Source organism: Micrasema longulum, unplaced genomic scaffold, assembly GCF_059751315.1.
Source record: "Micrasema longulum isolate JH-2025_06_02 unplaced genomic scaffold, ASM5975131v1 h1tg000185l, whole genome shotgun sequence".
NCBI classification, from domain to species: Eukaryota; Metazoa; Arthropoda; class Insecta; order Trichoptera; family Brachycentridae; genus Micrasema; species Micrasema longulum.
In genome coordinates, this window is record NW_028277390.1 from 146,029 (window position 1) to 164,647 (window position 18,619).

The 18,619-nt window shown below is 33.7% G+C and overlaps 2 protein-coding genes across 2 annotated transcripts; one reads left to right on the top strand and one right to left on the bottom strand.

The window, feature by feature from the left end:
- Nucleotides 1-234: 234 nt before the first annotated feature.
- On the bottom strand, nt 235-11,405 carry Cib2 (Calcium and integrin binding family member 2). Its single transcript, XM_088243070.1, has 5 exons — nt 11,284-11,405; nt 11,130-11,164; nt 8,005-8,122; nt 6,959-7,213; nt 235-374 (listed from the first exon to the last, which is right to left on the bottom strand). Exons 1-5 carry the CDS (start codon nt 11,332-11,334, stop codon nt 264-266), a joined length of 570 nt encoding a protein of 189 aa, XP_088099196.1. The 5' UTR covers nt 11,335-11,405; the 3' UTR covers nt 235-263.
- A 6,405-nt stretch (nt 11,406-17,810) lies between these two features.
- Nucleotides 17,811-18,541, top strand: LOC148283853 (ubiquitin-conjugating enzyme E2 N). The gene has a single exon (XM_088243095.1). It carries the CDS (start codon nt 17,947-17,949, stop codon nt 18,400-18,402), a length of 456 nt encoding a protein of 151 aa, XP_088099221.1. The 5' UTR covers nt 17,811-17,946; the 3' UTR covers nt 18,403-18,541.
- Nucleotides 18,542-18,619: the final 78 nt, after the last annotated feature.

Sequence of the window (18,619 nt, forward strand, 5' to 3'; positions counted from 1 at the left end):
TAATTCACATTACCTATTTAATAATTAAATAAACAGAATTCAATGCTGTATAATAATATGTATATTTAAATAATATCTACATATATTTTTAGTAAATGTTTGGTAACTATATAAATGTTCTTGATATGCGTGAGTTAAATCTTGTTTATTGTATAATTAATTACTATAAAAATGTAATGTTTCATGAATTAGTACACAAATACATATAATGTACGTTGTTTAAAACGCAATAAAGTGCATATTCTATCGAAGCTTTTATTTCTTTATATCCTGATGTGGAAGGTAGACAGGAAGTCCGGAGCCCTGGTGATGACGTGTTCAAACTCCATATATGAGAGTTTTCCATCTCCGTCTACATCCGCTTCATCCACCACCTAAAATAAAGAATAATTATTACCTCAGTAAGTGATAAATTAATATGTATACCTTTACATAATATAATTCAATACCTCTGTTAGATAGACAGATTTTGTCATAAAAAAAAGGTCCACGATTCAAACCAAACATTAATTATTAAATTAAATAATTAAATAAATATAGCGAGGTAAAAAAAAACACTTGTTTTTCAGAATAATAAAATTGTGTCGTGACAATCCAATTTTATAGATATTACATCGGGAGTTCCTCAAGGGTCACACTTAGGTTCTTTGCTCTGTAATGCGTACCTTTATGATATATATGCAGTCGTCTATAATTCAAATTTCTTGATGTATGCTAACGATAAGAAAATATATCTGAATATCAAAGATACTAGCGACTGCCATAATCTCCAAGACGATCTTCACCGATTAACAGATTACTATGAAAAAAAATCATAAATGTAAATGTCTCAAAATGTTTACTCATTTCTTTTTCACGTAGCTCAAACCTATTTGAAATCAATATTTTTTAAGTAATCGAGCTATACAACGAGTTGAAAGTGTTTGTAATTTTGATGTGATTCTAGATAAACAAACTTACGTATAAAAACCACCTCGAAAATATAGTAAACCGGGCACACAGAAACATAGGTTTTGTTATCCGCACTTGTCAAGTTTTTAATGATATTGGTAGTATCAAATTGATTTATTTCGCTTACGTTCGTAGTCTCCTTGAATATGCCTCCTCTGTGTGGTCTCCTCAGTATTCCATGCACAAGATAAGGCTTGAAAATATTCAGAAAACATTTTTGAGACATCTCAATTAGAGATCCAGATTTACGGACCTTAACTATAAAACTTCTTGTCAAAAACATAATATACTTAGTTTTGAGGATCGTCGTTTGGTATAAGATATGGGTATTTTACATGATACTTAATGGGCGTCTTGATAGTCATGTTCTGGTTTCTGAGTTGGCCCTTAATGTACCTGGCTACCTGGCTACCTGGCTACTGCACCCGTCACACGAATCGATCTCTTTTCCATGTACCTACAGTTCGCACCAACTATGCACAGAACTCTCCTCTGATTCGCTTGGCGCGTAATTATAATGTATTTTTCAAAAACATAGACATATTTAACTGAAGTAAACTCACTTTTAAAACAAGAATTAAAAAACTATTATATGAAAAAAAAAATGTTTCTTTATGAAAAAATATATGTTTTTACATTATACATTTAAGATGTTTCTATTCACTCATATTAAACACACACTCACCCTGTCCATAAACCCACCCTCACACCCATATACATTCACACACGTATTCACATACCTACCAAAACCACACTCCACTTACTTACACACGCATCGTCACACAATAAACTCGCACACATGCTCTTCTATGAATTAATATCTAAATGAACTGGATTTTTATAATTGTATTTTTGTGGAAAACTGATTTGGCTTTATTTTATGTTTTTTTTTTAATGTTGTGAATATTTTTTTGTATTTCTGTTGTTTTTCTGAATAAACAAAATTTTATTTTATTTAATTTATTTTTTTTTTTTTTTAAATAAAACAATAAAATTGCTTAAAAATATAATGAGCAAGTTCAGGAATTCTTTTTTAAAATTTTCTAATGGACTATCAAACTAAAACCAAGAAAAAAGTTCTTGTACCGTATTATCAATGCTACGATTTTTATTGTTTTGTTATTTTGAAATTACTCCGCGTGTGACGTCACAAGTTCTCTTTGGTGAGTCAGCTTCCCGTTAACCAAAAATCTATCACAACACTCTATCATTGGTCAATTCGGAATAACTATTTTTTTATTATGACGTCGTTCAAAGTAGTTAGATTTTATTTAAATTTTACACACATTTTCGAGGAAGTTCAGTGGTTTAAAAAAATATATATATGTTGATAGACTATTAAAATATGCCAAATTTTTAAAAATATTTTTTTATGTATCGTATTTTTTTAATTTAATTTTATTTTATTTTTATTTATTTACCCTGCTTATAATATACAAGGTTTATTTATAAAAATGTGGATTTTTCTGCAATTAAATTTCTTTAAATTTGTCTAAATTGTTAGGATCAGGAGGGATATTTATGTGGACCAATCGGGAACTTCTCAGCATTTGCTCATGTGGAGAGGAAACCACTCAAAACTCTTCAGGAGAAGCCGGCCTGTTGGCAGCAGTCAACGGGCCTGCCGTTCCACTAGAGGAGTGTTCGGCATTTTCTTCCCTACTTTGGTTTATTTTACCAATGTATCGTATACAATGTATCGTATTATCAGCGCTATGATTGATAGAAGTTTTGTGAATTTGAAAATACTCCGTCTGTGACGTTTTAAGTAATTTACGGTGGCGCGGCAGAACTAATGGTGCATAGGGCACTGAATTGGTACACCAATCGCAGCGTATCTTGATCATTTTTGTTACATGAAGGTAGAATGTTCAGTCTTTGGCTTCAGGTACCAGTCCAGGGACTATGAAATATTTTAGTGCGAAAACTCCCTATTGATAAATATTTAAACTTAACCCTGTCGGAAAACGAACCCGAGACCTCTTTCATGGCAGGCAAATGCGCTTACCATTACACCACGAGGCCGACAGGGAATAGGATACAAAAAATGTTTTCTTGCGCGCGGTAAAAATTAGAGCATTAAATTTTATGCGCAAAGTTTCTACGACTACTACTTTGAACGACGTCTTTGGTTCAAATATATCAACCAATGATAAAAGAGCTGTGAAAAATTCATGCTCTTCATTCATAATTCATTTAATCATTAAATCAAATGCAATTTTCCACTCTCACTTTCCTTCAATCATCCTTTACCACTCCTTATCAATTTCCTTCTTTTCCTTTCCACTATCTCCTTGTTTTGTCCATATTTATCTTATTTTAATATATAGTATATTTATTATTTATATAGTTTAAACTTCAAGCCGTCGTCGTTTTATGACAGTATTATTTAGTGAATACATATAATTGGATGGCAGGCCCTGCTATGTATACATTTTATATAGTTTTTTTTTTTAATATTCATTTAACCTGTACATCTGTTTGTATTCGAAATAAATAAAATAAAATAAAATAAAATATCAGAAATGAAAAAAAAAATAATCAAATAACTAAAAATACTAATATAAATTTAATTTTTAAAAAAGGAATTAAAACTGAAACACAAGTTAGATGAAGCAAAGCAGTATTATTTCGTAATATTAATTAAATCAAGCAATTTAACGTAGTTATGCAGAAAGCAGCAAGCCATAGAACAGTGAAACTGAGATAATAGCACTTTTGTGAAAAGAGTGAATAATCGAATCTACATAACGGTTGGGATATTTTTTACTTTGACAAATTATTAATAATGCATGCGTCCGTTTTTTATCATACAAATAAGAATTTAAATATGTACATCACAAGATTTAATGATTTTTAAAGTCTTGCTGACCACACAACCTAAGATGTGCATTTTGCAGAAAATAGCCAGCCCTAGTAAACTTCTAATGTGTGATTAGGTACTGTTCATTTTATTTTATGTTTTATATCCGGGTACTTAATTGTAAAACATCACTTAATATTTTTTTTATAATAACTTTAAAAATAATTTAATTACTTATGGTTAAAAGGAATTTTGATGATTTTTTAAAGTCTGGCTGACTACAGAATTTAAATTTTGCATTTTGCAGAAAGCAACCAGATCTAATATTGAATGGAATCGCATACAAACCCTAAATATATGATGTGACATTTATTATACATGAAATTTTCAGAAGGTGATTATTACACTATGTTTTTTTTTTGGGTGATACTGGATTTTGGATTATATATATATAGTTGGATAATTTATATAGCGCCATTTTCGTGAAAATCACCTCAAGGGCGCTGTACAATTAATAAATATCCCAGTACGTCTTGCAGCTACAGAGCGCATGGACGGTTGGGATTCTAGTTCCTCGTTTTCAATTAAAATCAATCAAAAATTATAACAGATAGGAGCTAGATTACAGGACGTCTTGCAGCTACAGAGCGCATAGACAGTTAGAAATTTAGCCCCCATTTACACATTTTAAATATTGACAAATAAATTTAGTGTATTAAAAAATAATAATAATATGAATAATAAAAAGGAGTAAGATTACAACACGCCTTGCAGCTACTAAGCGCATAGACGATTGGAATTCTAGACCCCATTTACAAAATTTAGGTATTTTAAAGTTGATATATGAAAGCTAGATAACCAATCATCGTGTAGCTACAAAGCGCATGGACGAGAGGAATTCCAGCAAAGTTAAAACAATATCAATAAATTTATAAAAAATAGAGTATAATAGTAAATTCGTCAAGTGTTCATGCCAAGAAGTAAGCAATAAAAAACGAAATAAATCAAACACTGTTTCAACTCCATGGTTAACAAAGGGAGATAGATGTCCGAAGAGAAGCGTTTGTAGACAGTAGGTAGATACCGTCGCCATGTGGCCCGCTGGCTGGTAGATAGTTTCTGGAAACGCACGTGTGTAGTACGATTATGCCTTTTGTTCCAATGACTTGGTGTTCATTTTGGTCCGTATTATTTCGTTTTATGAGACGCAACATTCCTGTTCAAATTCACTTTTTTACATGAATATTACACAATCGCGTGTATGAGCGGTTTGATTTATCATTTTGTATATTATTAGAAGGCAGATATTTGAAATATTATGTATTTATCAGTAAATGTCGGTTCACTTTTAGTAGCACTGTTGTAATTTATTAATTATGGGTGTAGTGTTCTAAATAGCAAAATTTAGGTACTTTCGCGTCAAAAACTGATGCATTCTTAAACGGTTTTAAAGGATACAAATAAAATTTTATGATTTTAAGGTAACAGACGCACTATTTTTTGTAAGTTTTCATTGTTCACTAATTGTCACATATTTTGTTAAGAATAAAGTATAAAACAATGCTATTAAATAAATAGTCTTCTTTTTTCCACTGTTTGTTGAAACATGACTACACTACTACACACTAACGATTTATAAACATTAACTCATTGTTTTCTAACATATAACAACTTATTTTCAGATTTATTATAAGATTATAAGCTACGGTTGGAGAGGAACTATATTTCACGCCCAGCCCGTACGGTGGCTGAGCGCGAAGTTAGTAGTTCCGACGTTTCGGCTACCATTGCAGGAGTCATTTTCAGGGTAAACTGAGTGGTGTATAGAAAACCAACCCATAAAAACTGATACCTACACGCCGATTGGCATCATCATCCAGCCCAAAACGAGGATTAATAAATACATTGTTAACAAGAGCGACACGAATATGCGAAGATTCCGAAAAGCGAGAAGAGGTCAACAAAATTACAGATGCGTTGAAGCGTATTGGATATAAGAAGCAGCAAATTGACAACATTATTAAATCACAAGCTACAAAAAAGAACAAGGAAGAAGATATTACAAGAGGAACTGCATACCTACCACATGTACAAAATGTTACTGACAGGATAGCCAAAGTGCTGAAGAAACATAATATTGGAACAACGTTCAGGACTGTGGAAAAAATAAAGAACCATTTATTGAATCCAAAAGATAAGAATCCCCTGGAAACGGAAGCTGTTTATAAACTAAATTGCCAAGGATGTGATAAAGTGTACATAGGACAAACAGGGCGCACATCAAAGAAAAGGATTGACGAACACAAAAGAGCGTGAAAACTTTGGCATCCTGACAAATCTGCAATAGCGGAGCACTTTATAGACACCGGACATTTTTTCGCCTTAAAACCGAAAATTTTGCATAAACTCAGTAATTACAGTGCACGAATAATAAAAGAGGCAATCGAAATGTATTGTGTACAGACACCCGAATAACATAAACAAAGACGACGGGCTTAAATTAAACTCAGCATGGTTCCCAGCACTACATACTACAAAAATGAATTAAAATGTGCCAACTGCCGACTGCGATACGGTACAAATTACTAGACACTTTACACACACTTTTTTCTAAGAAACACTCAGTTTACCCTGAAGATGGCTCCTGCAATGGTATCCGAAACGTCGGAACAAATCCAACACACACGGTATTACCCAAAAAAGAAACATATTGCTAACAGTGGCCGTGAAAACCTTCGCACCGTGATTATTACAGTTTTTTTGTATGAAAGCGGCCTGGCCGTTTTAAGCAGAACACAGAATTGACCTCCCTGAATTCGATAACACCAATATTTCTTTTTTTGTTGTAGACTTGGCTGCATTTTGCATAACTACGTTCAATTATGCTTTTAACGAAAAATCAATACAAGTCAAATGAGAGCATAAACAATATCACACTAGTCGGCGCCGGCGGTCGTACAAATCTACACGACACCGTAAAATTAGGATGGATTAATTTTTATTATATTATTTATTTAGTGGTTACTCTCAGGTAAAAATCCTTCGAAAGGAAATCGAAGGGAGATTAGTCGGCCGTACAGGTTTTATGCATTTTCCTGCGATTCAATGAATAAATAAAAAAATTGATTATAACAAAAATCTATTAAATTTTATCGTGCCGTGTGAAATAGGCCAACGGTAAAATCAAATAAAAATGTAAGTTACATTCTCGGCTATCTGCTGCAACTCCTCGGAGGCCAGTTCCCCCCTGGCGAGGAGTCGTAAGGCCACCCCCAGGTCTTCAGCTCCAATGAAGCGGTCCCCATCGAAGTCGTAGATCCGGAAGGCGTAGTGGACCTTCAGATCCCGCGGAGCCTGCTCGCTGAAGGTTGACATCAGGTCCAAGAAGTCTTCGAAGGTCATGTTGCCGCTGCCGTCGCGAGAAAAAACTTCGCAAATCCGACGCCTGAATGGATTTTCCTTGAAAACGAGCAAATATGTCGATGTTGACTCTGACCTTGTAAAATTAATCGAAAAAAAATATTTGAATTTCATAGAACACCTATAAAAAAATTCGATATTTTTTTAAATAAATTTAATTGTCATTATTTTGAAAAATTACTTTGACTCCGGCGTCCTAACGAGCCACTTAACGATTCATTCCGTAATCATGCAATTAACAAAACTTATTTTAAGGTTATTAGCTACATTCTTCAATTAAACCAAGTCACAGCAAAATTATTGTAAGTACTAAATCCAACAATTATATTTTAACACGGGTTAATTATGTAGTTAACACTTCTTTCATTTGATGGGAAAGCACAGCACGAAATATTGGTTTACAACCAGAGACATTGAGCTCTCTTGACCAAATTTAATTTCCCGACCATTCTACACTTCTAAAAGACGATAATTCCGCAAATATCGGTTACTATATTATGGGTCACCCCTGAGAGTCTCTCATTTCTCAACCGAAGAGCTAACTAACTGAGTTAATAATCTGAAATTCATACCAGTCTTAACCAAGCCTGATTTTTAGGCTTTATTTATGTCTTTTTTTTCCATTTGTATTTGTTTATTTTGTATAATATATCACTTTGCATTTTAAAAACCTACTTATGTATCTTAAATAAAGCCCGCTGAAGAAGTTTAAAATATATTTATAAATGAACAAAGTTTTCATCGACACGCAGGCAATGGCGGAGATTACCGTTATTGTTTTAATACAGACTTTAATACTGTTGAATTTAAAAAATATATATTCAGTGTACCTTCAGCTCGGGCAGTTTCTCCATACACTCCACGGGCACCTGAATCTTGGAGGCCTGACCCTCCGTCATGCTCCGGGGCACTTTGTCAGGGTACACTTCGCGGAATCTCTTGTGAACCCTGTAATAATTAGGCCACGAACAAGTATTATTTCTAATGTTGCATTCCATCCAATCTTAAACAATTGAGTTACATTATTTTTCTGGCATACTTATCACAAAGGTAAACATTGTTGTTTCCTATAATGTTTCCTAAATGTATTTGGGTTTCGTGTCGTTTGATTGATTTGTTTGTATTACTACGTTCTTTTTCCTTTCCGAGGCGGGATCTGGAGCGTGCGGCCGCGGTCTCAATTTGGAACTAACACTGTATTCCTCCACTGTCATACTGGGAAATTAGAAAAAGGTGATTGTGCTGACCATGTGTATTTGATTGATCACAAACTGACAATACTGCAGTGAGGGGTACAATGAAAGTTTTTAAAATTTATTTGTTTTGTTATTTTCGCGGTTTGATTGTAAAGAAATATTAAATTTTCGCTTAATTAGTTTAAAAAAAAAAAAAAATTGATATTGATATGTGAAACTGAAGAAAGACTCAAGTCTTTATGAACAGTTTCGGGAAAGGGGTGGATGCTTTCATTGTAAAGGTAAACATTTTCAAAAAATTGTATCCAATATGTATTAACGACACGTGTTGACATTGGATCAGTCGCACCGAAAAAGTTTGCTCCGCTTTTCGTATTTATTACAAAACGAATTTTGAATAAGACGTACTTAACAATTTATTTATTCATTAAAAATTAAGTTGCAGTTTACATATTATATTCATGTAAACTGCAATTTGATTTATGTCAAAAAACACAGTAATTTTTTTAATTTCTTCCGAAATAATTACGTATTATTACACAATTTCTAAACAGGACAACAAAATGTAACAAGAATATGATTGTATTTATTTAGTACGAGTTAGCAGTTTAGATCTAAATAACTCTCTGTGGAGAAGGTCCAGCCGGACTGCGAACATTTGGACTTTGGACATACTCAAAACATTATTGAATTAACTAACTGGTAAAAGAAGAAGTATACAAATTGGAAAATAGTTTTCAGGCGTTGCCTAGTAGGTGAATTGGTTCAATCGGATGCATTTCACCCGCATGATAAAGGTTTCAGCTCTTTTACTTCACAAAAGTCACCGGATGAAAGAGTTGAGAAAATGTGGATGTTCAAACATACGCAGAATGGTGAATGTTACATCCAAACACTAGCAAAATGGTTTATCACGCTCTTGTACAGTATTTTCTTTCTTATGGAATAATTGGATGGGGAGAAGCCTATAATAACCATATTACTTCACAAAAATTTAACTTATCCTCCAACCAATTATTTCAGGAAGCTGAACTATTGAAGCTACGAGAAATCTATTGCCAGCAATGTCTAAAATATGTTTTTACGCGCCAACATTTATTTCCTAAACATTTTAATATATCTAGTCAACGATTGAATAGTTTACTCGAAATCCCGTGTTGTAAATCCAGACTTGGGCAATGAAACTCATTGTTCATAGCTCCAAAACTGTTCAATGCATTTCATATGGACAGTGTGATAGATATTTTATTTGAATATATTTCGATTCAATTTTTCGTTGAAATTATGGATAAAAAACGGATTTAAATACCTTATTTTTTTAATGAATAGAATATACTTTTACTTTAATTTTCTCATTCTTAGTGACAAAAAAATTGTGTTCTAATATCAGCACTCATTTTTTAACTTATTGATTTATATCGTATTCTTTCAGTCGCCTTTATTTTAAATAAAAATAAAATGTATACCCACAAAGAGGCCGTACCTTTGTGGGTTTTTTTTATGTTAACGTAATGGATTTTTTGTGTATTTCTAACTAATGTATACCTATTGTAAATAAAATAAAAAATATTCTGAAAACCCAGCCAACAAGTACGGATCCAAATAATTGCAAAAACTCCATTAATTGACTTACCGAAATTTGGCAAGATCGGGGCATCTCAAAGGAAACAAAAAATATACATATTGTACGCTTGTTTCCAATATTCTCATATGGCGCAGAAACGTGAACGATAGCGTGTGAGCAGGAAAGAATAGATGCCTTCAAGAAGTGGTGTTGGCGTCAAATGTTGAGGGTCCTATGGACAGCCAGAAGACTTCTCCGTTCCGGAGAAACTAAACGTGAAAGTTCGCCTATCGGTCGTATGCTGTCAACGTATTCTGCAGTTCTTCGGACACATAGTCAGACGTGACCCAGAAAATCTGGAGAAAATAACAATCACCGGCAGTGTGCCGGGACGAAGAAACGGGGACAGATGAAGACGATGATTTACTGCATGGAGCTGCGTGGGGGGCGCAGAGCCGTGAAGGCGCATTGTAAATAAAATGGCAGTACCAATGACCCTCAGAACTGAGGAACGACGAAGAAGAAAAATACGTTTTAATTCTATGTAATGGCATTTAATTCGACTCAGATTTGGCTAGTAACGAAAAAAAGGTTTGATGTTTTAACAATAAAAAGGTTTTGTGCTATAAAAATTGTTCATGCTGCAGTAATTGGTCATTCTAAATCTAATGGTAAAAGAACAAACACAAAAAAGTGAATATTTTATGGTAAAGATAAATTCTTACGTTTACTTATATTTGACCATTAGATTTACTGGTGCATGTCCAATAACTATAGCGCCCACCCTGTATACAAATATTGGTACCTACCTATCAAACTAAACAAATTATTGAAGTCAATATATTTGTTTTATTAATATTTAAAGCATTAACTTTGTCGTCAAACATAATACTAAATGTTATGAAATATTTGTATATAACCACTTACCGACTTTTCTATGTCTACCGATTTCGAGACGTACCCGTCTCTTCGTCCGGACAACAATTTTGCATGTTGGTTTAATTGGTGTCCTGACGAAGAGACGGGTTCGTCTCGAAACCGGTAGACATAGAAAAGTCGGCAAGTGGTTATATACAAATATTTCATAACATTTAGTCAACATATTTACTTCGCTAAGTAAATAGAATTGTTTGTTTTTTTATTAATTGATAGTATAAGAATACAGAATAAAGTTTTTATTAATTTAGATTATTACCTTAAAATCTCCTTTCTTGTAAAAAACGTGCAATCCTAAAATATAAAAAAATATAAATATTTGTACAATTTCGTTTAAAATTGTGTGTTTTTTAAACGCAAATTAAAAAACTCATCGTTAATATTTTTTCAAAAGCTATAAATATTTTACTAACCTGATAGTTTTCAAGTTGTTGTTCCGTAAAAGTGACAATCTTATTTCCCATGGTTGAGAATATGGAACCTCACTATTCTGTCACAGTCACAGTACCTCGCGGTTACAGAAGGTATTAGCGCGGGTCAGAGTTGACAACCAACTGAAACTATTAGAAGTCTGAAATCGGTGTGCCATGACTTTGGGTACTTTAAAAATCAGAAATAACGTTGATTTTGAAAACAGTTATTTCATAACGCCTTCTATTTATTATTGGTTTAATCATTTTAAGGAAACGAGCAGGAGCACCCCTATAAGCTCAATCACAAATAACTAGCGACGAGCTAATAAGCGACGTGATAACAATTTCTCACCATGGTTGTATATCGTATTCGCGATCACAATGGAACATCCGTGAACACCTAATATTAAATGTCAAAATGTTTACGTTTCGCGACGCATAATTCTGCTGCGCAATCACATATTTTAATTTCACCGGTGTAAATATGGAAAATATTCCAAAACTGCTATTTTTATTTATTTATTTATTATTTATCATGCTATTTATTGCATTTAGCCGGCGGTTGTCAAATGTCAAAAACAGTCGCCTTAGTTATTGTAATTTATTTTTCACTTTTTTGTATTAGATACTCCTTACTATTTTGCAAATGAAATATATTGTATTACTTTTTATAGTAAACGCTGATTTTTCCACAATGAACTGCATTTATTTACGAGGAAAACAAAAAACAAACCGACTCGAGCGTTGACTTAGAGATTACACATGCGTTGACTTATGACTGCGATAACTTAAGCACATTCATTATTGTTCATTGTGATCGCTCAAATGCTTAACATGTTTTTAAGCACTTAGTTATTTGTGATTGAGATACTGTGCTTGTTCTCGAACAAGGATGTACAAATATGAACAGACACTTGTTTGTTTTTTTCTAATAAATAAAATCAATTATGTGCAACTCAAAAAGCATGTGTGCAAAAGTTTTTCATAAAGATTAATTAAACAAAAAAACATTATTAACATATGCAATGATGCACGGGGAACTGTATCGAACAAAAAACGGCGCACTTAAGACGATCGTTCGATGTACCAGTCCAAGGACCTATTTCAGTGAAAAAAATATCTAATGAATGAATATTTCACTACTTCAACCTTGCCAGAAATCGAACTCGTGATCTCAGGCATGGTACATTTATCTACACTACAAGGCGGACTTATCTCCACTAGATAGATCTAAGTGTAGCTGTCGAATAGAAAACATTCTCCAACGATTCTGGTTCTATTTTACACACAGAAATGCATTCTTCATACTCCCGGAAATAGAGATTATTTATACTGTGTGATGTTTATTGCCGAAGTAGTAAATTCTTTAAATAATTCAATGGAAACGGACGGGAGAACAGACAGTTCTTTTCTAACTTCAATATGATGAAGTCAAAATGTTTTTGACAGCAATTCGTCGATAAAATAATAAACCTACCCACATTGCACTTTACTTACGCCGGTGCTAGTCCGGGGACTGTGCAATATTTCGATGAAAAACACATTTCAAATTAATAAAAAACGAAGCAAACCTTGCCGGAAATATAACACGAGACAGATCCATTAAATTTTTGGTGAAAATACAATTAGTCGCCTTCTTTGGTTTGTATCAAAGAAAAAAATAAAACAAAGTGACAGGCAATTAACCTAATTATATATTTATTATTGTTGTCTAAAGATAATAATAATTCTATACAGTGACAAAGCATGAGCAAATTCAACTAACACTTGAAGATAAACATGTCATAAGTCGGAATAATTGTGTGTGCAAGAGAAGACGTATGAATGCTGAGGAAGCTAGGCCTGCATGCAAAGACAGAGTGATATGGCGTTCTATCCTCTCTACCTGCCCCTATGGGCGTGACGGTTTGTTTTGTTTTAACATCTCTTACATCGGCAAACCAAAAGTAGCGTGTTTTTCAAAAAATATAACGCTTTCACACGTATACTGTACGACTGTACGTACGCATCTATATTTTGTAAATTTTTCATGCACTGTTGATTTTTTAAGTGCCTTCTCATTTACTAATATATATATATATCAATTTAAGGGCCGTGTTCCGGTTTATTTCCAGCCTAAACATCTCATGAATACTATCAATACATTATCATAAACATGGCGAATATGTTTTATAACAGTAGTATATTTTTGCATTACCGTAGATGCACCACAATTTTTAGTTGAATTTTTAAAGTAAAAAGTGCGTAGTTACGGTACATATATTTTTTTTTTTCCTATTTTCTTTTAACACATTATGTTTTGTGACACACGGTGCGCCCCTACGTTCGTGTTTAGTTAATTCTATTCTATTTTTTATTAATGAAAGAAAAGGTGCGGCTTAATGTGTTATCAGGGTGATCACTGCGTCCAGTGGTGTGGGGGAAGGGGGGATCCTAATAATATTAGGGAGTGGTCACTAGGGGTGGTTTTCCAGAAATCCGCAAAATAACAGACATTTTTTAAAAACCTAAGTAGATATAGAGATATTATATACAGAGCTTTGTTAATCTCCGATAAACAGATAAAAAATTACACTTTCCTTTTTACAATGTTTATCCGAAAGGTTTTTACGCGCTTTCATGACAAAAGTAGGCATTTTGTCTTTGATTCTAAATGTCACGCTTGCCTGGCGGTCGAAGAACTACTAAAGACGCGTTGGGCATGACTGAGCGTTTGTGCGTGATTCACCATTTTTGAGGGCTCAAGGCATGTATTAATATGTCAATCTTTAACCCTATTTATATTTTTATATAACCTAGTAAGGTTGTAAACTACAAAAAAAAATGTGTTTAAATCACGTCTGAAAAAACATCTCCTTTCTCTTCCTTAATCTCTCCTCCTTTCCTTTTTCCTCTTTCCTCTTTTTTCCTTTTTCCCATTGAGTAATAGTTTTGATTTAAGGTAATTTATAAACAAATACGTTTATTTCTATTTTATATACTTTTAGCTTTTTATTTTTTTTTTCTATTGCATATGTTCTGTAACTTGAACTTTTATTTTATTGGTTGGTTGGAAGAAATTGCCATTTGGAAAAAAGCCCGCCAATGTACAAATAACATTATGTACAAAAAGTTAAATAGAAAAATAGTCAAGGCAATAAGGATGATTTTAAAGTTATTCCTTGAAAATGTGAGCACAGAGCATTTTTTAATATTCAATTTTAGTCAGTTTTGTTTACAATATACATTTAATCTATCAAGATCGTCTTAAAGTTTGATACAGTCTAAATTAGATTGAATTTTTAAATACATTTTCATGTCATCAAGCAAAAAGTTAAAAATCATCAAATTTAAAGCTCCTACCAATGTCATTGTAAAAATTATAGATAAGGTAATGGCATCAGTAATGGACTGCACCTTAGTTATGGACAAAAGTTTATTAAATCCTTTAAAATAAGAAATATTCAACATATTTTTATACTGGCAAAAATGAATCATAAACTATAGATATTTATCTATCAACCGGGATGCAAATCGCGACAATCGGCTATTACGTTAAAAAATAGCTAGCATTTAAAGGCACCAATCGAACGGCGTTAGCGAAATTCATAATTTCTTGCAGAAATAATTAGTGAGGTGAGTAACTATTTTGTAATTAGTTGGTAGAAATTTTAGTAATTACTTATTGAAATATTAAATAATACGATTTCTAGACATACCGTAGATACGAAATCAATCTAAATTCATACCTAGCTACTTGTATATTTTGTCAAATTTGAATGTTCATAACTGACTACCGATTTTCATCTTAGACCAGTGATGGACAAAATGTCCATAAATTGAGTCAAATAGTTTATCTGTGTTTTCATCGCAGTTACCTTCAATTTAAGTCTGTCGTGCCGTCTTTGTTGTATATTATGTTTGTGGTACTGATAAGTGTACGCAATTTAGTCATGGACATGGGTGTCCAATACTGGTTGTCCATAAGTGGATCTTAAATAAAGGTATATTTTGTGTTTTCTTTTCTAGCCATGGCACCCAAAAAAAAATATACGCCAAAACAAATGGGACGTGCCGTAGATGCAGTGAACAGGGGGGAAGCAGTAGGGGCAGCGGCGTTAAAATATGGTGTACCACGAATAACTCTTCTCACCGGCATTTGATGTCGAGTCAGTATACCTCGTTTAACGATTAGAACTGCTGACAATCCTGAGAAAAATATTCTTTTTTTATCTTTTGAGGAGTCAGAGCAACACAAGTCATCATTGAATACTGATTATTTAACTGACAAATCAATACCGGCTGCATCCAATGTAGAGTCAAATAAGTGTGAAATCGACGAGAGAAACTGATGAGCCAAAATATATTACGCCAGGAGCATTTACTATGGAATAAGAGCAGCTTGAGTCGACTAGAAGTACTGACGCAGTAAAGGACTTTACATCAACTGCATCTGGTATTTAATTACTAGGCCCTAAGCCTTTTCATTCCCATGGCCTTATATTCTAATCAAGACCTAGCACTTCCCGTACTAATCCAGCAACAAAATATTGTACACCTTTGAAAAATATATTAAGCGATGTGTTAGGTATTACAGTGCCGTCGCCGTTTGAAAGAAATTGAGGATAAGAAAAAAGACAGAAGAAAGAAAGAAAAGCTACCATCGGCAGTTACAAGTAAATCATGGAAGCAGTATTAAGAAAAAAAAGATGAAGAAAAACGTAGATTACAAGAAGAAAAAGAAAATAAAACCAAGAAAGAGCAGAAAAAATAGTTTTGAAAGAGAAAATTGCCAAAGAAAAAAAAAAATGAATAAGAAAAAAATGAAAAAGTTACAACAATGTTCGTCTTCAGACAACACCGACTTGGAAATCGAATATGCCGAAAGTGGTGAAAGTGAGTGGAATGAACACAGTGACTCTATTGTAGAGAATAAGGGATGTGAAAAATATTTCACGAAAGGAAAAAAACGATTACCGCATGTTTCTTCTTATAAAGAACAAAAAAACAAAAGAAAAACCCTTTCCCTAAATCTTGACACTGAATCAGATCTAGAAAATGTACCTTTGAATGAATTTGCTCTTGTACAATACATAAAAAGGGGATGTTACCTAATAATTAGATATGAGGGAGAATATTTCCCAGGAATAATGGAAAACAAACTTTTTTCTTTGTTTGAAATTAGAACAATGACGTTATCTATTGGAAACACCTTCAGATGGTCGAAAAAAACCGATAAGATTTGGTACAAAATAGAAGACATTGTGGAAAGGATCAATGATCCTGTACAGCAAAATAAAAGAGGTTTTTTTTAAAGTAATGAAGATGGAAAAATATTTACCTAATATCTATATGACCTAAAGAGATTTTGTTACTCATACGTCCAATGCTGGACGTCCATTACTGGACGTTGTCCATTAATGGGTGTCCATAGTTAGATTTTGTCTGTCCATCACTGATGATTAGAAGTAACTATGGTTTTTCTATTTTTTTATTTAAACCTGTAACCTGTTATTAATTTTATTATTAAAAAACGATTTTCAACATACCGTACTATTATTATTTCACATCGTCTGATTTCATTTTGTTGAAAATGGATCGTAGGGTTATGAAGTCTAAAAACATTTTCTAAAACTGTCCATCACTGGTGCCTTTACCTTAGTAATGGCCCCAAGTGGAATCCTTGTGGAACGCCTTAGGGTACATTTACAATGTCGGAACTAAACCCGTTTACGACTACTGATTGTAGTCTATTAAGACGTTACTGGGAAACCAGTTTATTTATAAAATAATTCAACGTGACATTGGCAAAAGCATCAAATTTATTATGCAACGCATTTTATTTAAAATAAAAAAAAGGTAAGACGTCAGCCACTTATGCAGATTATCGTGGATACCCAAATTCCATAATTTATTGAGTAATATACCATGCGTAACAGTGTCAAAGGCTTCTGAATAATCAATATACCGTCTACTTGAGTTCTTTTGTCCATTACTTTTAAAACAGATTCTAAGAATACAATAAGATTTGAAATGACGGATCTAAATTTTATAAAACCATGTTGGTTCTCGTTCAATAATTTTTGATCATATAATTAAGAATTGTCGTTTAAATAATGTTTTTGACAGCATTATAATGTTGACTGTAAACTATTTTTTCAAAAGTTTGCTAATTATAGTTTATTTATATGTTCAAATAGTGTTATGAATATTTATATAAATATTTATTCCTCTATATTTTTTTATTTGTTATGATAAAACTATGTGAAAGCCTTATAGGCGCTTTATAAGTCAATAAATAAAGTAAAAACCTGCTGTTTTATTGTGTTTCACTCATGTGAACTGTTTTTTTTTCAATAATGTAATATTTTAAAAATGGGATAGATATTTCAACGGGCAAGCCGTTTGTCTATGGCTACCGGTTAAAATCTTTTTGTTGGTTCAACTGGCTGTAGAATACTGTCGAAATTATTTCGTTTGTAATGAAGTCCCTTTTCGCACCGAGGGCATTTCGATACTGCGATGGAATAAATGTTATTTAAATTGCGCGGACACGTTGTTTTCCCGTTTTTATATTTGTTATATATTGAATATAAACTAAATTACGCGCAAGTGAAACATTCGGGCGTGGTGTGGCGTATATTTTGTACAATCTAAATTATCAGCATTGGCCGCACATTTAAAATGGCAGCCCTACCACGTAGAATAATTAAAGAGACACAACGTCTGATGCAGGAACCGGTGCCCGGAATAAGTGCAGTGCCCAGCGATACTAACGCTCGATATTTTCACGTTATCGTCACTGGACCGGAAGATTCACCTTTCGAAGGTGGTCTATTCAAATTAGAGCTTTTCCTTCCCGAAGACTATCCAATGTCAGCTCCCAAAGTTAGATTTATAACGAAAATATATCATCCAAATATAGATCGTTTGGGTCGCATATGCCTCGATATTTTGAAAGACAAATGGAGTCCCGCCTTACAAATACGTACCGTGCTTCTGTCCATCCAAGCCTTGCTGTCGGCACCGAACCCGGACGACCCGCTAGCCAACGACGTCGCCGAGCTGTGGAAAGTCAACGAAGTAGAAGCCATACGCAATGCCAAGGAATGGACTAGGAGATACGCCATGGACAACTGAGTCCATCGGCTCGTCTCGGCGGCCCAGTGGCGATACAATGTTTACAGACTTTGGCCCAGTGTCACCGAGGAAACTCGGTCCCTGTGATGTCCCACCAGATTGTGCCCCCTCTCCCTGTTAACTCGGCCCGCCCCCCCAGTGCCCGGTTTCCCCAGTGCCGCACGGGCCCCCGAGGTGCCCGGGAGCCGGGAGCCGCGCGCCCCCATCCGCTGCGGAC